This window comes from Strongylocentrotus purpuratus, unplaced genomic scaffold (genome assembly GCF_000002235.5).
Source record: "Strongylocentrotus purpuratus isolate Spur 01 unplaced genomic scaffold, Spur_5.0 spur5_scaffold_1, whole genome shotgun sequence".
NCBI lineage: Eukaryota > Metazoa > Echinodermata > Echinoidea > Camarodonta > Strongylocentrotidae > Strongylocentrotus > Strongylocentrotus purpuratus.
The window spans coordinates 9270662-9293231 of record NW_022145594.1 but is presented as its reverse complement, the minus strand read 5'-3'; the positions used below and the strand labels follow the sequence as shown (position 1 = coordinate 9293231).

At 36.0% G+C, this 22570-nt stretch overlaps 1 protein-coding gene across 2 annotated transcripts in view; it reads left to right on the top strand.

Moving 5' to 3' along the window:
- LOC590852 (tyrosine-protein kinase JAK2) overlaps window positions 1-22570 on the top strand; it is a 100364-nt gene that overhangs the window by 24899 nt on the left and 52895 nt on the right. For both annotated transcript variants that reach the window (XM_030977622.1, XM_030977621.1), the window contains exons 2-3: window positions 5049-6164; window positions 12418-12537. In XM_030977622.1, the coding sequence (XP_030833482.1) occupies window positions 5349-6164; window positions 12418-12537 (936 nt within the window). In that variant the 5' untranslated portion in view covers window positions 5049-5348. The remainder of the gene's footprint in view (window positions 1-5048; window positions 6165-12417; window positions 12538-22570) is intronic.

Below are 22570 nucleotides of genomic sequence, written 5' to 3'. Positions count from 1 at the left end.
TATTTAAACATTGACATTTCAGGGTAATAATCGGGGCAGCGCCAGAAGCGTCACAACGTGACAGACATGTGCGCTATATAAAAAGCCACCATTATTATTATTATTATTATTATAACATTTTAACTGATTATAATTTGGTTAGGACTAAATGGCAATCTAAACTTTGTAGTGAGTTCATTTAATACGAAAGCAGAAAAAAGATACACAGAATGGCAAATGTTTGAACCAAATCGGACCAATAATAAGAAAGATACAAATATTTGAAATATACATCGCTAAAATTTCGCATTGGAAATTAGGTTAGTGGATTGTGATTTAGACAAGGACTCATGGACACCTCTCCCGTTTGCCATGTACAAAAACGTAATTAATTTTTTTTCTAAGCACCTTCTTCCTTTGTGCACTTCTCAAATATATATCATGAATAGCATCTGATGATTGGTTCTCCCAAAAGATAAAACACTTTTGAGTAATTTTGTGTGTTGTAAGAAGTTGGAAAGTTGTTTTGCAATACAAGGATCATAACTTCCACAAACAAATAAATTTCATTTTTTGTGTCTCCATTCATTCAAGTTTTTACCAGTCTGCTCCTCTGACTTTTCTGCTTTGTTTAAAGTAGCTGAGCGAAGGTTTCAAAAGGCTTTTAACCTTAATGATGTTGGTATCATTGCAAAGTTAATGTTACAATCTTTCTATTGGTTCATATTTAGTTTTCAAAAATTGTTACAGAATTGACTTATCTGCTATTAAAAGTGGTGAAATTACTACCCGATTATTCCGCCCTTGATTGGCCCTCTATTGTGACGTACGATTTGTGACGTATGAGGTTGGGCACATGAGCGCGAGCTCTCACACAACTCTCGCCTGCATGCATTATACGTATACAAACGCCACTCGAACGCTAAATATCTGATCAAAATGTCAGAGCTCGAAGAAGAGGTTTTACATGATTTAGAAATTTTTGAAGTTAATGAGCACAGCTCCACAACTAATGATAGTGATATTGACGATGATGATGATGGGGATGTAGGAGAGATGTAAGAAAGAGAACAATTTGGAGAAGACGGCGTCGATGCTGGTGCAGGTCAAGTGATAGCATATCAGCACGAGCTGGCTGAGCTGCCAGCTAGCTGCCGCTCAGCTCCCCCGGCCCCGCTCCACTGGCGATCGATCTGTCGTGCACCCTGTCACTGGGATGACTAGGCGAGACATTTTCTAATTTTTCGGGATGTGTAGGGCTTTTTGGCAAATTTCACGGTTAACAAAACAAAGACGATTAGATGTGAGATTATATTTGGCGAAAATCAATTACAAATATGCACCATTCATAAATAGAACTGCAGCTGCAGGACATCATAAAAATGCAAAGGGACGCTCGCGATTCACTCATCGTGGTCTCCGTATATCATCAACAGCAATCACTATCATGCCAAGGCCGCCAAGGCATGATGATCGAACAAATCCAAATACAAAACATCTCAGCAAATTGCACAGAACGGAAGGGTATTTGGACTAATCGAATTACAGGATTCACCCTTTGTATTATATTACATAAATTTGCTTAATATTATATGTAATAACATGATTTCTAAAGATTGTTATTCCACTTTCTGGTCAGGATATGAAGCATGCAAAGTCTGGATAATGTGTACGTATAGGCCTATGCAAAATACCGCACGCGAGCTGTACGAGAGGCGAGCTTGAGGCCTAGAATTGCGATCGTGCCCAACCAGTGACGTCATAATCGGCCTACTGCGTGAACAAAATATTCAAGCCAGGAATAGAAGTTCTGAAAAGGTTCTTGGAAAAAGCTTCTCACTGCGTTTCATTCATATTTACAAGACTTAGGAGCAGAATGGGTGTGTTCAAATTGGTCTACGCTATCTGGACATGTATAATTTGCCCATTTTTAGTGATTATGTGATATTTCTTCGCCAAGCTACTTTGATAGTAATTATTAAATAGGAAACCTCTCCCCAAAGGATAAGTGTAGGTAATCTGAAAGATGAGCATATTCCTAATATTCCTAACAAAAATGTGCAAGAGATATATAAATGAAGATATTCTTGGCATTATGTGATGCCTTTTAACCTGACATGTGGGCGCAGCAAAAGGCAAATATATGTAAAAACATAAAAAATTAGGGTTGGATGTCCCGTCTAGCGTGCTGAAAATTATCGTTAATACATTTACATGTACATGTACACGTACATGTATTCTTCTTTTGAAACATCGGAGCAAAGGAAGCATGTAGTACAGTGTAATCGGAAAGTTTCATTCTAATTTTTGTTTTGTTACCTGAAGTGATCTGTTGATTGTGATTTACAAAATACTGCATGGAAATTGGTCAACATTGGAATAATTATATAATATGGACTGGCCTTGAGGGAGATACCACATATATTTCCCAAACTAGACTCATATTGCCCCGAGTCAAAGACGAGGGCAATATAGGTCTTGTGAGGGCAATATGTGGTATCTCTCGAAAGTTAAGCCAGTCAATATTGTTATTATTATCCAAATCAGGCATCTACAGCAAATAAATACATGACAATCTCATAGAACTGAAACAACTTTGTCAAACCAGCACTGTGCATCCAGGCTGCTTGACAAAATTTTTGATACATTGCAAACAGTGTACCCAATTTGGTGTGATTATTACATCACAATAGAGTGCGTGAAGTGTGCAGGTTCTCGTATGCATAATAAGTGTGCATTGAGACACAATACGGCGCGGTCTTTATTTCCTGCTTTTTTAACACGTAAAGTCCTTAGGCTTTTTCATGAGATGGTAATATGGTCTCATATTTACTGATTATCTCTTTTAGGATTACAACAAGTGTAATATGATTTTGCAAAACCACTGCTCAGATGTCTGATACAGGTAATAATAGATTATAATAATAAATCTGGATTTATATTGCGCTTAAATACAGAATATCATCTCTAAGCGCTTTACCGATATGGGGGCATGCTACAAGAGTCCTATCTTGCACCCCGGGGCAACGTGTCCGACATGGCTGGTTGTAGCAACTACTCCGAAGATCAAGATTAATCTTGATCTAAGGAGACACGAAGGAACGAACGACCGATATTATTTGTACTCTTCTACCAAAGGAAAAAACAAAAAACCATGCATGTTTGCATGATATTTATTTTGTATGTAAAGTGTACTTGTACATGTACCGGTAAGTATGATGTCGCCTTACTTTTAATATGACTGATATTACTTGTCAACCACATTAGGGGATTACTGTTCACAAGGAACTATCAAACTAAACCATGATCCATCAACAACACTGGGGTTCACACAAGACCAAAACAACAATTATTCAATGTTTTAAGCTACAAGCCGGCTGCTGGCGAAACCTTAATTGCGTCCACACAACACATAACTTTGAATGAGGACATTCTGCTGCCCGTAGTTATTTAGCTAATACTTGTGGTTTTATAATTTCCAGTACTCGGTAAAGTACATGTTTCTTAACCACGAATGTGTCCGCAAGGACCCTGACTACAAGATAACTACGATCTATTAAAACGTAAAGTTAATGGACTGCCGTGTGAACCTAACATGTGTTTCACAGAAATGTCAGGCATTCATTGTTAAATGTGCTGGCAAAACTGGTCAAGCATTAGCATGAATTTCAAATTGCAAATATTGGTCAGAATTGACTGCATTTGGTTCAGTTTCCTGTGCATCATTGCTCTATTGTTTGCTTTACAATTTTATACATCTTTTTAAGTGGAAACAAATTAATTTGCAATCTTTTTTTTTAATTCAGGAGAAATGTCATTGTAACTCACACATGGGAATCATATACAACAAGGAGTCCTGCATGACATTAACATGAATAATTTTGGTTTGGTAATTAGTAATGTTGCAGTCATATTGTTTTGTATCTGGCGATTCCACAGTAACTGAATTACAAGTCAGATTTTTTTTTGCTCACCTACCAAAAGACGTTAAAAGATGGGAGCTGCTGCTACCTTGTTTTGCGTTCAACAATAAGGGATAGAGCAACGTTGATCTGGCGCTGCTCAGTGGCTGCCGGGCTCATGATCAATTGGGCAAAAAGAATTTCCGTTTCGGTTTAATACAATTTGCAGTGGACTTTAAAAAAAAGATTATTATTATAACAATCTGCAAAGGGAGGCGCGATGGTACAGTGGTAGAGCAGTGGTCTCGTTACCGGGGGGGTCCCAGGTTCGAAACCAAGTCGATGTGCCAGTGCCCTTTGGTTAGGCATTAATCCTCATTACCAAGTCCCTTGGAGAGGACTTAAAGCCGTCGGTCCCCTGGTTGCTTACTTACAAGCATACATTTGCTTTCTAAAAGCAGTCAGGTAAAACAAAACAAACAAACAAGCAAACAAATTTACTTATTCTTTCCCTTGAACTCTTTCATTCCAGAAATGTTTCACTTACATTAATTATATTGTGGTATATACATGTACATTGGTAACCGAATTACCAGAAAATGGTGGTGTTTTGATTGAAATCTTTGTCCACACAATATCTTCTGAAATTTTAAAAACAACTATTTAAGATTCATGTTTAATTCGCTTTTCTGTATATTCAACTGAACTGTGATAAAAAGAAATTTAAGCAAAATATGACAAATACAGTATGTTATAAATGTTTTTTTTCATAGGCACATCGGTAAAAGAATTATAGATATGTATAGTATGGAATTACATCCTATGAAATTGCAGGTTCTTTCATTATCCGTCAACTGGAATGTTAATTGTTTTTCTTATTAGCAATCTGAAGTGAAATAAATATAATGAAATGAGTACCATCACGCCTTAAAATTTGAATGGGTTCCTATGAATATATTTTTAAATGGGTAAGATGACAAAATATTATTTTTTTATTTTTTATTTTTTAAGTAGAAATGGGTAAGATGACAAAATATCAAAAACAGTTCCATTTATAAAAATCTTTCAATGTTGAAGATACTGCCAGATTATACTTTGTAAGAAATTCTAACAATGTGCAAGTTATTATTATTATCTCTTCCATACATTTCTTTTCTTTATCTGTAGTTCCTACTTTGATGGCGTGGATGTCACAGGATTTAGCCAAGATTGAACATGAAGATACATGTAGCCTCAGCCAAACATCCTTCTACTCGCTCAGATTTTATAGTTTGGGATGGAAATGTTTGGTAGAGTGTGTTCAGATGATGATACAGAAAATGAGAGTGATACAGACTGTGCAGTGATTCCTTGATCTAAACTTTAACTGCAGTGGAATTTTAAACTTTTAATGTGCAATATCATGATCCAAATAAAGGTTTGTCTGGTCGACACTCATCATTTTCAAATTTGGGATAAGCTTGATTGATGACACAGAAAGTGAGCATTAGACACATGGTCAACATGCTGCGCCTACCCTCTATCCGCAGTTCACGGGAATCTCCGGGCTTGCCTAACGGAATGGAGCCAGACATTGTGGAAGTCCGTACTTACATGTGCGGAAATCTGGTGCTCCCATGGCGTGAACGGCTCACTGTGGAGCAGGTATGCATAAAGGCAGCCAAGTTGTGTGGCATTCCCCGTCTAACAAGCAATCTCTTTGCACTCTATGATAAGACCAACAAGAAGTGGTTGTGCCCAAAGGCTCAAGTGTTTTCCAGGAGACAGAGAAAGTCAGAGCAGCTGGAGTACCGGGTGAGGTTTCATACGGCCACCATGTGTCCTTCAGGTGATGCACAGGGGTTCATGCTCTTGGAAGAGAATGTTGTCAACTATATGTTTTGCCAGTACAGAGAGAGTTTCCTGAATGACGAGTTCATGGGGCTAAGCACTGAGGAATCATTAGGTCTTATGGTACTGGACTTCATGCAACATGTCAAAGAGGACGGGACCTCGTTGACCAACCTGAACGGGAGATTGCGCTTTGGGCGCTTCTTGCCAAAGTCCCTAAATGAGGGGCTCTCATGGTGGGACAAGAGAAAGTTGAGACGAAAAGTACGGACTGCTCTCACAGATTTCCGCGATGATCCAAGAGAAACATTTGCTTTCAGAGTGATGTTTCTTGTGTCTCTTAGTGAAGAGATGAAACAAGAGTGGGGAACTGAACAATTTACGATGGCAAATGGAGATATCTATGAAGTCAGTGGAGTCAAAGGAGTCACTAAGAAGAAGCTAACATATGGGGTGAGTATGGCAGCTGGCATTGAAATTGAAAATATGGAAGAAAAAAAATATATATATATTTTCGCAGTGATAATTTTTTTTTTTTTTGTGTGTGTGTGTTTGTGTACCCATTCTCTCCTGATGAATCGTGCATATTCAACCATTGGTCGGATTTGGTCCATTACAAAATTTCTTCCTGTATGTAGGAACTCTTGATAAATGTATTAAAGATGTTAAAGGTAAAGACCAGTTATGGTCATGCGATTGTATTGTGAAAGAAACGTTGTGGAATCGATCAGAAAAGGTTGATCATCTAGCATCTAGCATCTGCAAGGTTCCGGAATCATCAAAATGATAAGAAATTTGGCCCATTCTTCGTAAAGTTACAAGCACTATACACAGAAAGATGTATATGGGTCTACCCTATATCTCTCACAGACCATGAGAGAAACAAATTTACCAAATATATGAATTAGTAGGCGGTTTCCCGGCAAATTTTTTATCATCATGTATTAGTCAAAACATATTCTTTGACATGATTGGTAATAAGAGCTTCCATTTCATTTTTTGAAATTGGGGCGTTTCCATTACTTGTCTTTACCTTTAAGATATTGTAAAATGTATGGTGAAAAGGAAATCTTCCCTTAATAGGAAAAATACAAATTTTTAAAAACTTTTGCATTGTCAAAATTCGTTTTTTTGTGCATCAGTTTTACCTGTCCCTGAATGTGTGGTGGAAGAATTAGAAAAACTATACATGTATTTTATGGAACGGAAAAAGGAATTTTTAAAAAAAAATCGTCATTGATTGCTCCGTATTCTAAAAGGGGTCTGAATATGATAGACATTCATTCAATGTTTAAGGCACTCAGAATAAAATTGTAGTAAGACTTTTTCATTGAAAATATTTTTGAATCACTTTACAAGAAAATATGGTGGACAATTTTTACTTTCTTGCAACTTTGACAAAAAAGATTGTTCAAAATTAAGACATCTACCTTCTTTATAACTTAGGTTATATGCATATTTTGACTTTAGAGAACTGTGTAACAATAATCAACTTTCCCAAGAAAGTAATATGAAACAATAGACAAATAAGAATAGCTGGTTTGTAAAAGACTTACCGGTATTTGATATTGGTATATGGTATACAGTATGTAGAAGATTTGTTTGATGCAAATGGAAAATTAATTGTTTTTGCCAAGTACTGTAGCAACAGATTGGTTTTGAGAATTATCTTCTGTGGTGCTCAGTCGTTTCTGCCATTCCACAGAGGTTGAAAGCTCAGTGTATTGAAAGTACAATGTAGGCATTTATCAAAATAGCTGGATACTTGTATTATATTTCGTAATAGACAAATTTATATACACCCATAGATGATCAATATGATAATAAAAGAAAACAAATATCAAAAGCCTACTTCAGAAACCTACTGGAGATCAAAATATGAAATAAATAAAGAAGATTGTGATTTTATATATGAATTACCTTTTAGAATTATTCCTGATACAAGAACTAGGTTATTCCAATATAAAATAAATACATGATGCTTACTGGTAAATGCAAAGCTGAAAAAATGAAAGTGATAGATGATGAAATGTGTTCTTTCTGTAAACAAGAGCCAGAAACGATTGAGCACCTGTTTGTAGAATGTTTATATACATGAGATTACTTGAACGAATTTTTAAGATGGTGGTATACAAGATTTAATAAAGAAAGGTTACAATTGACAGATGAGGAGATCTTGTTTGGAATACAAGACAAACAGCATGCTCTATTGAATCATTGTATTATCATTGCAAAGAAAACATTATATTTATGTAGATTTCTTGAGATACTCCCTTCTTTTAATTAATTTTTTTATCAAATTAAACCAAACATACCTTACAGTAAAATATATTTGTTATAAGGATATCCATGCATAGATTTCGCAAAAAATGGAATGTGCTAGAATTAGGATGATATAGTAACCTGTTCATGTTGTTTTTGTCTTTTTGTCTTTGTTTGGTTTTTATGCCTCCATTACGAACCCCCCCCCCCCCCAAACAAAAACAAAAAAATTTGCAGTGAGAAATAAGTAAAGAGGAGACAACAAAACAGGCACTGAAAATGTGTGCATTGTAATATGGAAAATTATCTGCTTTAAGCTAATTTGGTCCCTTGAGCGACGTCACAAATCTCGGCCATGTTCAGCTAGCTCTTCAAGTGCAGATGTGGGGCGGTATTTTACCGTTTTGAATGATAATAATTGTTACTTTGCATACATGTTTCCAAACTTTCCACCAAGGGAATTTTGATTGTTCGATCTAATTCTCCCTAATATGCAATGATACAAATTACATATTAAAAAATCAATGCACCTCTACTCTAAACTTGCTCACCCATCAACTATTAAACTGGTCTACTCTTTGAACCCAACTTTAAAATAGATTGAAAGTCCAACCTTAGATTGCTACTACATGATGTACAGTCAAACCAGTCTATAGCGACCGCCCAAGGGAAACACAAAAAGGGGTCTTTGTACAGGTTCCTTTAGTACATGTTTCAATGAGAAACCATTTTCAAGGGAAACAAAATATGTGGTCTTTATAGACAGGTAGTCACTAAAGCAGGTTTGACTGTACATGTATTTACCCCCTGATCAGATATGTGTAAAAATGCTGTGGGGCAGAGGGGGGGGGGGGGGGGGGGGGGGGGGGAAAACTCCACAGCACAGCAAGTTTGTATGTAAACAAATTTTTGCTGATTGCAAAAAAATGTCCTGTGTGAATGGGCTTTAAAACCTAATGGGAAACAATCCAGTAAAAAGAAGAAAAGTTGTGCTGTATTTATAGACCCGGCTATCGTTTGAACATTTATTGATCACCAACTGACCCTATCAATGACAAATCATCACTGAAAGAATAAAGGGACATCCAAATAATGTAATGGCATTCAGGTGAATACTCCAACCACCGAAGCAGAAGAAGAGGACATGGAGGAATTGTCTGAACAACATCAATAAGTTGTAGTTTCCACAGCACCTCAGGTACCTGGAATTGTTTGAAAGTATAGGCTTGGAGAGCCCAACAAAGCAGGAGAGAGATTACTTGTGCTGGACACAATCTGAATATTATATATGTAGCCAACACTAATTCTTATCAACACGGTGTTTTTTTGTTGTAGCACACTATCTTCATCACTTAGCACACCTTACTTCCCTTGTGAAAGTTGCTTGTTTACATCCTTTGCTTGTTTACCTTTCCATGATATAAGGGCTGTTTGTGAGTCATAGGAAAACAGCTTCTATTTTTGACCTGCCACTGTCTTGGTGCTTGGCATTCACTTATAGCTGCAAAGCTATTGTTAGACTAGGTCAGGGAAATGCCTGTGAAGGATATCCAATTATTGGGGGAGAAAAAACTTTTTATTTTGAGTGCTTGTACATGGATATCTTCTGTATTAAGTTAAAGGGAAGTACAACTTGATGATAAGTTTGGTGTAATGAACAGAATATAGGAGGAGAAGTTTTCTGAAAATTAGAGAAAAATGTATTGTGGAATTTATGAATTTTTAAAATCTAATGTTTTGCCAAATTGAGAACAAATTGGCGTTTGCATAATTACCCTGGTGAGTAGGTCTCCCTTTGTTCCATACTGAAATATAGGTTCAAATTTAGCCACGTTCATAGCCATAGTTCCTACATGTAGTTCTTAGCCCTTCATAGCCAAATCATGTGAACAAAATTACACTGAAATGTATCACACATAGATGCCAACCGGTATGATTTTATCGTATTAGGTACAATAAAAAAAAAGTGAAATACGATATCGCCTCTTGAAAATATGACTTTTCATCTTTAAAAAAAAACATATAAACCGCGGATTTGCATAGAAACATGTATACATGTAAGTACATGTACATGTAAATCCCTGCAACCCAAACAAAAACTTTGCTTTACAATTTCTCATTAAATGTTAATAAAAGAGTGAACATTTTACTTACCCGTTCTTACCAGCAAAACATTTGTCTGGCCGTTAGCCACGGGCCAGTAGTACTGTAGTGTCGAGTTTTCATCATTTCAGATTTTTTAGGATATTCAGTCTGTTTTTTTTGTGTCAAGAGGTTGGCATCTCTGTATCACATGTATTTAATGATTTTATTTTTGCAGTTTGAACATGGGCAACAATTTCTAAAACCATTGAAAAATTGGGTTACCTAACAATTTTTTTTAAGGGCTCCCCCTCACAAAAAGTCTTCTGGTTACATTTTTCACTTCTCAAAAATGCAATGCCAGATTTTAACCAAACTTGGTAGGGAGGATCCTTAGGTGAGGCCAAAGAGATACTTGGTGAGGCTGATCTTAATATGTTGAATAAAATATATACCCCTAGGGTGGGGGGGGGGGGCTGAGGGCAGTGCCCTTATAGTACCCCTGTGGCAGTTATTAGGTTATCTACTGTGTAGCATAAGATAACCTGTTGATTTCATCAGAATCTTTAGTATTATTTCTTTCTTACCTTTTTATGGTTGGGCTATCTTCTAAATAATAAACGCCAAAATCTACAAAAGTTTCTAGGATGATTCCCTATCTTCTGGAATAGTGGATCCCCTCTTTTGTATGTGATTGTCCCTGTGTAATGTCATAGGGTTCAATATTTTCTGAACGGATCAATTTCTGCATCAAACTTGGTATGCATAAAATTAAGGTATGTCATCCATTAGTTTGTAATACATGACTGCCTTAAACGTATGGCTATGTAACTATGTATGCATCAAAGTTTTAAAATGCTCCAATTGCTCAAAATTTGAAGTTTTCTACATGTTTCGGGTCATTTCAAGCATTTGATAATTTTGCATGTGCTGCTTCAATGAATGCTGAAAATGCGGGCAAACTTAAAAATGCTCGCATGTGTGAACCTTGAAAAATGTAAAAAATTGTTCCATTATCAGGGAATAATTTTCCTGGTATCGCATCGCAATTTGCTATGCATTTTTGCATGACTGCTATACAAAATATCTTTTGTGTAGCAGTTTTCTTCCATAGAAATGTACAGAATTTCATTTGAAATATTTATCCATCGGCTGAAATTGCTAATCAAAAAATTTGAAGAAAATTATTCCCTGATTATATCTCTTTGAAATGCCTGGTTACTCTCATTTTTGTGTCGCCTGCATAGCAAAAGTGAGACAAAGGCGCCGCTTATCGGGTGATGGCGGCGGCAACATCAAAAACTTAACCAATGTTAAGTTTTTGAATTTTTAATATAATTTTGACAGTATAAGTTCTTATTCAATGAATCTTGGACTAAAGGGTTATCAAGTATCTCCAATCAATCATGTGAGTAGAATTTCAGGTCACTAAGTGAAGGTCAAAGGTCATTTCTGGTCAACAAACTTAGTCTATGTTGTGGCATCAACACCAAAAACTTAACCAAAGGTTAAGTTTTTGAATTTTTATCATAGTTTTAAAAGTATCCTATTCCATGAAACTTGAACATAGGGGTTATCAAGTATCATCAATCATGTGATTAGTCTTTTTAGGTGACAAAGTCAAGGTCAAATGTCATTTCAGGTCTGCAGACTTAGACTTTGTTGTGGCATCAACATCAAGTTTTCGAATTTTTAGCATAATTTCAAATAATAATTTCTATGAAACTTGTACCCAAGGGCTATCAAGTATCACAAATCCAAGGTCAAATGTCATTTTAGCATTTTTAGGTCAGTAGACTTGGATTGTTTTCACAACTTAATATGAGAATTAATAAGTCAATAAATTAGTTCATATATTTCATTAAAGTTATCAATCTTGGTACAAATAATAGTAAATAATTCTTCTGATGATTCTTAGTCAATAGTCACTTCAAAATGCTGATTATTCAGAGGGTTTTCTTTTTTTAGGGCCTGCTAATGGGCCACCCTGCCTGTATATAATGTCCCAACCTCAATTTTTCATCATATCGAATTGTGTACTGCAGACGAGACCGCCAAGAGCGTTTCCCTTGTTTATTTCATGTTCTGATAGATCATGAACGTGCACCAAAATGTTAGTATGGATGCTGGCTAAACATTGTTCTTCTTTCGTGTCTATCATCTGAGTTCAAATGTTGTGCCAGGCTCTTGCACACTGAAGAGCCTACTCATTCGCTGCCACCAGGTCTTCCAGGCAGCATTGGTCATCTACATCGAGGAGTGGGCATGTCATGCATTATAATACTTCCAACATTTCTGAAATAAATTTGTCACAACCTTTTCTGACAAATGTTTTTATATCTTTATATGTTTTTAACTTTAGGATGAAGCTGTGCAGGACTCGTTTCCATTTCAAGATATCATTGACATTACCATCTACCCCTCTACTGCTGAGAGGGCACATACGTTGTTACAAATCAACCGCAGATCCACCCCTCCTTTGGTAAGTACCATTCATGGCTATGTGCATTCATTTCAGACATGTACCGTAAATCTCTGTGTATAAGGCGCACTTTTTGTTTTTTGTTTTGATTTATGGCGCTATGCCTGGCAATGTCTCCCAGCTCAGACTTAGACTATGTTGTGGCATCATTATCGAAAACTTAACCTCAGGTTAAGTTTTTGAATTCTTAATATAATTTTGAAAGTATAAGTTCTTATTCAATGAAACTTGCACTTAAGGGGTATCAAGTATTCCCAATCATGTGAGCAGAATTTCAGGTCACTAAATTAAGGTTAAAGGTCATTTCAGGTCAACAAACTTAGACTCTTTTGTGGCATCAACATCAAGATTTCGAAATGTTAGCATAATTTTAAAAGTGTTTGTTCAAATTCCATAAAACTTGTACACAAGGGTTATCAAGTATCACAAATCTTATGACGCAAATTCCAGGTCACAAAGTCAAGGTCAAAGGTCATTTTAGGTCAGTATGTGAGGATTAAAAATAAAAATAAAATTTGTTATTTCTTCATGTTCCATGAAAGTTATTAATCTTGGTACAAATTATAGTAAATAATGTTTCTGATGACTCTTGGTCAATATTCACTCCAAAATGCTGATTATATTTAGAGGATTTCATTGGGGGGAGGGGGGGGGGGGCTGCCTATGAATAATGTCCCAACCTCAATTTTTCATCATATTGAATTGCGTAATGCAGGCGAGACCGCCTAGAGCGTTTCCCTTGTTTACAGTTTTTACAGAACTGCATTCAACTTTGCTAATATTTTTGGAATTTTCTTAATTTCTCAATAATGAACACAAAAATTAGAGCCTCTTTTTATTTTTCATTATTGAGGCTTTATTTGACTGCTCCTTACTATTTCCACCTACATTACAACCTGTCTTTACTAAATTTTGTTTAACTGTTGACTTAAAAGTTTAATGTGTTTTCCAAACTTCAGAAAAGTTCATGTGATATGTGAAGAGGCTTTATCAGAAAATACATAGTACCTATCACTACTATCATAGAGACTGAGTAATTACGAATGAATGCTTGCTGGGTGATGCTTAGTTCAGAATCTGGCAGGTTCTTTATACCTCTTTATATTCCCTACACTTGATTCAAGCTGCCGAAGATGGCGTTATCAACAAACTCATAATTATAATAATAATAATAATAATTATGCTCACCAGCCCAGCCTAATAATTTTTCCACCGGGCATCTTAATTTAAGGATCACAACATCTTAGGCTGGCAGCAAGTAAGTAGGGGGAGGTCGCATTACGTTGGTGTGGTGAAGACCAACTTAAATGGGCCAGATTCGGGACTAGGTGATGCTTAGCCTTGTGGCTTTTGTTGTTGTTTGTTGTTGTTGTTTTTTTTTTTTTGGGGGGGGGGGGTTATTATTTCCTTGTTTTGTAAGCTGCATATACTTCGCTAATTCAAGATTCAAGATTTATTGAAACATGTCTTCGCAGCTGGATGGCTGGATTGTGGGAATGTTTCCTAGTAATATTAAACAAAAGACAAAATGTACAATATACAAAAGCAGAATTATAATATATGTATATAGACCTATACAGAATCAGGAAATATAAATTCAGTTGTAACTTTGGCAAATTTTGAGATAAAAGCTGGTTCCACCTTTCCTGTTTACTCTTTGAATATGTGTGTGCGGGTGTGTGTGAACACCTATGACTGGACATACTTCAGCAGCACAGTTAGGACAGAGTTACTTATACCGTTGGTACTACTGTCTGAGTGCACACAGAAGGAAGTAGCTTCAAATGTGTATCCACTTTGGACATACTTCCTCCTCTAAATTGGCATACAAAGGAATGGACCAATGTCCTTGGGTACCCTGGAGTTCCAGGGTTTGACTGTGTATTTGTTTTCCTCTCTGCATTGCTCCACCCATTTGTCTGCATGGCTCCACCCATTTGTACTGAACTGGCCCAGAATGAGCTCCACATACATTTGTATTCATAATAAATATTCAGGTGGCTGAGGTGGGCTGTTTATAATACAGAACACCTTATGTTTTTGTTAAAATTGCTTTCATTATGATTATTTATTTATTTCTATTTCTAACCACTTTTTTGTTAGCAAGATAACTTAAAAATAGCTTAATCAAATGCTTTGAAATTTGGCACACATACATATATGTACAAAACTGTATAGGCATATGGACAGAGCACAGTAAGGTTTTCAATCTTGACCTTGGCTGATGACGTCATCTAGGCGCCATTTTGTGAAATTTTCTGAAGATCAACTCTGATCATATCTTCAAAACCAAGTCATTTCTCATTCATATTTATCATGACCAATTTCAGGTCAAAAAACGTGCGCAAAATTTCAAAATGCTCAAAATCGTCTCAAATTCATTTGCATACGTTAAAGGCCATTTTGAGCATTTCATTAAAAAACGTGCATGTGTGCGCGTTTGTGCGCGTAACACCATTACATATCATAGAATCGCTTTTTTTTTTTCTCTCATGATATTTCCCATATTTTTTTGGACAATTTGATACCATGATTATATCTTTATGACCATTAATAACGAGATGAGCGTCCATTGAAGATAAATATCCATGTGTGCGAGCTCTTGTAATACATAGCATATACCGGTATTTTTAAAAAAAACATGCCTACCGTATTAGCCGGCGTAAAGGCCGCAGTATTTTTGGAAGAGAAAATATCAAAAAGTCGGGGTGCGGCCTTTACGGCGAAAGAGTAAAAAAAAAAATTTAAAAAACGAAAGTCAAAACCAGCACGAATTTGCACATATGGGACTACAAACGGTAAAATAACTATACCACTTTGGTACAGGACATTTCCACACATCTTACCGAAAATTTTATCTTGCATTGTTGACATGAAGACGAAAATAAACGTCCTAACACAACATTTGCCGATAGATCTTGATCTAAGTTTGTGCCAATGCATTGCAAAAGTAAAGGAAGGGACCGTTTAACGGAGCTGCCGCGAACATCCATCCAAAGTCGCCATTATGTTTTCCATTTCATGCAGTTTCGCATTACACCATACATTGTGGTAGGGGTATATATCGGACACCAAATCTGCCTGCGACCACTTTTTTAGCTAAACTTCCGGTAAATTATAAGAATATTGATGAATTTGGTATCAGTTTGTAAAAAAAAAAAAGTGTTTTTGAGAAAATTATTGTTTGTTTGTTTGTTTTGTCCGTTCGTTTTTTTTTCTCCTTTTGTTTTCTTCTTCTCTCTTTGAAATGTCAAAGTTGGGGTGCGGCCTATGCGGTGGTGCGGCCTTATCGCCGGCAAATATGGTATACAAAATCCATTATAGCTCTTTGGGATGCACAGGGATCCCTGATTTTTTCCATATTTGGATAGAGTATGAGTCGGAGATATGATTTTATGTCTCATTTGGCCATTAAGTGTATAGTGAGATCATCATAATGGCCTCGGAACTCAAAATACAAATTTGAATATTATGACATCAGCATATTTATGAAAAATTGATTGTATCTCTGTAAATATTAATCAATTTTCTTCCAAAATTCGATATGTTCAGCTTTTACAATTCTCTACAAGCTTTAATAGTCATCACCATTTTTCTCACCATTTTTCATTTTGATGACATCATCATAGTGAAAATTTCGATTAAAGGCCACATTTCAGAAGTTTCTTAATTTGCGTGTTATGCCTATGGAAGGTGAATTTCGTTCACATCATGAATCTACATGACATTTGTTTTTTTTACTAGTATCTCGCTTATTTTTGCTTTATTTTGTCTCAAATTATAGTTGGAACAGCCCACTTATACTTGTTCCAAACAAGTATTACAAATCTAGTTATATATTTTTTTTAATGTGAGTCTGTTGTCTGTATGTAGGCCTTGGTATTTTTAACATTGATTGAAGAGCCATTACAAGGCTTACTCACCACATGTACATAGAAAGTCTATACCGGTAAGTAGTTCCTGGGCAAACACTCAGTTACCTGGTGTTTTGGGGGAAAAGAGAGTGATGTACACTTGCCCTATTCATATTATGAAAATGTAGGCCAATATTTTTCTGATATTAAACAAATTATGTTCAGACTCATAGAGATAGCCTACATGTTAGGGCTAGGAATATCAACTATCTTTTTAATTTAGGTACCTGCCCGAAATTGATACAACAGAAAACATCTGTTAGATCTAGTACTGTTGTTACCATTAGTTCTAAATGTTCCTTTAAAGATGCTTAAATTTGACCACTTATAGCTGCCAAACATATACATGCATATATCTTACATGAAGCTATGTTCATCCATGCTTAGCAATGTTAAGTGCTATCCTCATGCCTCTCAAAGTCAAATATCGAGGCAAAAATAGAAAGAAAACTTGCAAGCCGCCATTTTGATCCATGCAGCATAAAAGAATCAGGCTACAAAACAAATCGCTGATAATATCAGAAAAATTAAACAGCTTTAAAAAAAAATTCTTCTTCACAATATATTGGTCGAATAGTTTTTACAAAAAATAGTGTCTATTATTCTTAATACCGTGTGCTTCTTTTAAAAGCTGATTAGTAATCACAACATGGTGCACCCGCACGCCTACTGTATTATCACAACAAGTTTCGATACTCATTGCTGTTGCAAGACAAATTTGGAATTGGTACACTTTATGGGCCTGGGCCTACTGCGAGGTACTTTCAAATGTACTGTTTATGTTGATCACTATGCTAGAATACACTCTGCTGCCCTCTATGGTAAAAAGTATAGCAGTGGATTCGAGCATAGTGATTAGCACAAACAATAGATGTGCTGCAGGCCCATTTCGATAGAATTGTAACCCGTAACTCCTAGAATATCACTAATTACAAGAAAACATGCAAAATAAGAGCATTCGTAGGCAAATACTTTTCCTGAAAACTGAAACTGATTACAGGTACACTCGAGAATGATTTGCTTCTCAGCTGATTTTCAATTCCATTCATCATTCGGTGACATACATGTACTTGCTCTTCACTAATATTGACATGTACACTACATGTTCATGTACATATATACACCTGTATGCTGGTAGTTTGGTTTACTTGACATCATATCATTGTGACAAGCAGGGTATCTTGTGACCCAGATGAAGTATACCATGCTACAATGAAGTATCAGAAAGTGTTGTCTTTTGATCAAGCACTATTATGTACACTAACATGCTGGCACATACACTCTTGATTTTGTTGCAGGCTTTGAATGTCTTCACTTTTAAGGGCAGGCTACTTTATCTAATAATAAGAGCACATGACTAAAGGGACTTCAATGCTCATCTTGATGTCTTGAATAACGAAACTGCAATCATAAGAGAAACTTGCTTGAAGTAATTTACAATTAGGCAGTATTTGGATTGAGCAAAATGTGAAGGAAATAAAAGAAAACGTGCTGGAATTAAATTATCAGCAGATGTGCATTGCATACCTGCCAACCCTTACAAATTTTTCCAGAATATTCTGTTTTTCTGGATTTTTAGGACCCCAAAATCAGGAATATTCTGTTTTTTCAAAATTTTGATTTTGTTTTTGTTTTTGTTTTTTCGTTTTTGTTGTTTTTGTTGTTGCTTAAGCCAAATTAAGCTTGTTTTATCATATGCCGCGATGTGAGAGTTCACGTATTGCGTGCGTTGAAGGGCTGCATGATTGAGCAGCGAATTTGTATTCGCTGTTTGGCACAGATTTACTGCGTATTGCCAGTTACACTGCCGCTGCATGTGCAAACGCCTGTTGAGGGTACAGATTTCTTATTTTCAAAGACATACCGTGCTAAAAATTCCTAATTTAATTTTCAAACGTTGGCAGATATGACATTGTATGTACACGCCAGGTTTGGCACGTTTAAAACACTGTTTTTAAAAGTGTTAAACAATGAGTTTTAAATCGCCTATTTTTTTAAACTTAAAAAACAAGATTTAAAACACACCTACATGTATAGACATGTGTGATGTGCGTTATAAAGTTATTAATTACTTGGTTTTGCATTTATTTTGGCATCATACACGATTCCACAGTTGTGTATTGAAATACCAGTTGAGTAAAATCTTTCTCCACCTTGTTTCTCTCCTCTTGGGTCTTCTGAATAGTTATCAGAGAGTTCTAGCTATAGACAGTATATGCTTTCATCGGCCCAAGAAGATAAAGCCCCAGAGACCGATATGTTGGTCTGAATCGCGTTGTGCACATCTTTCCTATAATTTGTGCTAAAGAGACATTGTCAAGTTTATGTATTAAATCTCAAAGTCTTCAAACCTTGTACCTATGATTTTCCCACATATACATGTGTGTATGACTGTATGTAAAAAAAAAAACATTTCTGCAATGTGAATATATTAAGAATTTTGATTTCATTATGTTTCATCATTTGTTCAAGATGATCCAAAAGGAATATTTATGACATAAAAGTTCCATAACAATTGTCTTACTCAGTGGCGTATCTATGGTGGTAGAGGGGGCATGTGCCCTTGGCAGCACTTGAAGGGTCACAATTTTTTTTATTTAAAAAAAAAGAAGCAAAAAGGGATTAAAGGAAGAAATCAAGATCCTAAATTAATTATATGAACTGTGGTTTAAGAAAGAAGTCGATCAAAAACTACATGTATTTCCCCTGCATGATTGTGTTCAAAATCTAACTCTACTGTCGATAACAGTCCAATTCCAAAGTTCCAATATTTGGGCAGCGAGGTTGCCAGATTGAATTCATTTTAATGAATGTTGTTTTTATTTTGTGCTCGCTCTCTTCCCTAGCTCATGAAATTTCTAAATAGGATGGTTGATATTCAACCACCATGCCTCAGTCCCCCTTGTGGGCTGGGTATGACTTAGCTAGCAGCTTGAATATGGGGATTCCGGGCATGACATATTTATCTGATGACGGAAATTATTGGTGGAGGTGTGAGTTGAGTGATTAAAAATCAAAGTCGAAATGCTAGAATTACCAAACTTTTCCTTGTGTATTTCAATGTTAATATTATGATTATTTTGCAAGGTAACAAATTATTGAATTTGTGAAACAGATAGCAGCTCGCCATTCGTTTAAACGATTTTACAGCACGAGTAGGGCTGGGTTTTTTTTCCCCCTGATGTTACATACATTATTACACACATACCGTATGTATGTACAACGTTCGGTCATTGTGTCTGGTACTGGACTAAGGGTTTAATTGAAGAAAAGAAAAGATAAATAGTCATATATTTCTAACCAGGCTGCTATTACAATAGTGCAGGGGCTTTGAGGGGCTCTTGGTATTCACTCATTATTATCTAAAACCCCGTCTTAACAGGAAAATAAAGTCACGGTGTCGTCCGGACGACATTTACCCCCTTCCTATTAAGACGCGTCAATCAGGGTAACAGCCGGACAATATCGAGGTGACATCAAGGTAAATCTCACCCTAGTCAGGCCAGGGTGATATCAAGGTGACGTCTGGACGTTGTCTGGATGACATCATGATAAACGGCCTATTAAGACGCGCGCGGAACTCTACTCGGGTAGATGACGTCATCGCCATGAAAAAATGTATACATGTACACAGCGCGCGCCAGCTGATCGCGATGAAACAGGTGCGGTTGTTATGGTAACCTACCCGGGTGAGGTTTTTGCGAAAGACCCCCCACTGTTTCTCTTCCACGTGTCGCGTGGTGAGATAAAAATAATTCTATTAAGACGGGGCTTAAGCTCTAGGGGTGAGTCTTATGGTGTGGTTTAATATATGATGTTGTTAAGCTCTAGGGGTGAGTCTTATGGTGTGGTTTAGTATATGATGTTGTGGATTTGTGGTACTTGTTTTTAACAGCCATGATATATGTCTCAAGAAATATACGATTGGTAAATTTATTTCTGATCTGTGTGTCTTGCGTTCACATTCATGTTTTGCTTTTTAGTTTCAAACTGTCTACCGAGAGATAGAAGGCATTACATTCAACTCTATGGAAACAAATATTGCCTTTTTACCTTTCAGCAGACGATACTATGATTTTGTTCCATTGGTTTCGAAACTATCAGTGAGCAGCTAGCAGTTTACTCATTGACCTAATTACTCATTCCCTGCTTTCTTGCTTCAAGTGGGCTACATGTACACTGTATATGTGCATTATCATACTGATTTGCTAAAAAAAAGTTTACTTTATATTTAAAAATGTCATGTTCACCTTAAACTTTAGAATTTCAACATTTTCTTAGTTATTTTTTGTTACACATACATACATACCCACACTATAGGACTTTTGTACAGGGAATATGTTGTTGACACTTACACTTTCTTGGGGGGAAAATGTGTATAGTCTATGACCCCTGTTACACATACGTCTGAAAGTGGACTGAGGCCGGCCCCGGAGTCGGCTCGACGTATGTGTAACACCAACTTTTTTCGAAAAGCCGGACTGAGGCCAGGTGGACTCAGTCCACCTCTTGATGTGGTTTGAGGCCGGCCTCAGTCCCGCAATCGGTATGTGTAACACCAAAGTGGACTCGGGGCCGGCTTATAAGCGGAAGTGACGTAACCTGTCATCATTATCAACATAATACATTGGGCGCGCTTGCCACCTTCTCTTATGTTATTCTTTGTTTTTATCATTCTATCACTCTCTCTTTATGTCTTTCCTTATGTTATTCTTTGTTTTTATCATTCTATCACTCCCTCTTTCTGTCTTTCCTTATGTTATTCTTTATTTCTTCCTTCTATAACCTTCTCTTTCTGTCTTTCCTTATGTTATTCTTTGTTTTTATCATTCTATCACTCCCTCTTTCTGTCTTTCCTTATGCTATTCTTTGTTTTTATCATTCTATCACTTTCTCTTTCTGTCTTTCCTTATGTGAAATGTTTTTATCATTCTATCCTTTTCTCTTTCTGTCTTTCCTTATGTTATTCTTTGTTTTTATCATTCTATCCTTTTCTCTTTCTGTCTTTCCTTATGTTATTCGTTGTTTTTATCATTCTATCGCTTTCTCTTTCTGTCTTTCCTTATGTTATTCTTTGTTTCTTCCTTCTATAACCTTCTCTTTCTGTCTTTCCTTATGTTATTCTTTGTTTTTATCATTCTATCACTCCCTCTTTCTGTCTTTCCTTATGTTATTCTTTGTTTTTATCATTCTATCACTTTTTCTTACTGTCTTTCCTTATGTGAAATGTTTTTATCATTCTATCCTTTTCTCTTTCTGTCTTTCCTTATGTTATTTTTTGTTTTTATCATTCTATCGCTTTCTCTTTCTGTCTTTCTTTGTTTCTTCCTTCTATAACCTTTTCTTTCAGTCTTTCCTTATGTTATTCTTTGTTTCTTCCTTCTATAACCTTCTCTTTCTGTCTTTCCTTATGTTATTCTTTGTTTCTTCCTTCTTTCATCTTCTCTTATGTTATTCTTTGTTTTTATCACACTTTCTCTTTCTGTCTTTCCTTATGTTATTCTTTGTTTCTTCCTTCTTTCATCTTCTCTTATGTTATTCTTTGTTTTTATCACACTTTCTCTTTCTGTCTTTCCTTATGTTATTCTTTGTTTCTTCCTTCTTTTCATCTTCTCTTATGTTATTCTTTGTTTTTATCATTCTATCACTCTCTTTTTCTGTCTTTCCTTATGTTATTCTTTGTTTTTATCATTCTATCACTTTTTCTTTCTGTCTTTCCTTAATGTTATTCTTTGTTTCTTCCTTCTTTCATCTTCACTTATGTTATTCATTGTTTTTATCATTATATCACTCTCTTTTTCTGTCTTTCCTTATGTTATTCTTTGTTTTTATCATTCTATCACTTTCTCTTTCCGTCTTTCCTTATGTTATTCTTTGTTTCTTCCTTCTATTACCTTCTCTTATGTTATTCTTTGTTTTTATTTTTCTGTCACTTTCTCTTTCTGTCTTTCCTTATGTTGTTCTTTGTTTCTTCCTTCTATTACCTTCTATTATGTTATTCTTTGTTTTTATCCTTCTATCACCTTCTCTTTCTGTCTTTCTGGAGTCCGCCCCAACATGAGCTCGTGAAAAGGCTACGTGAGGCCGGCCTATGTGTAGACTCAAAATTGCGGGCCCGA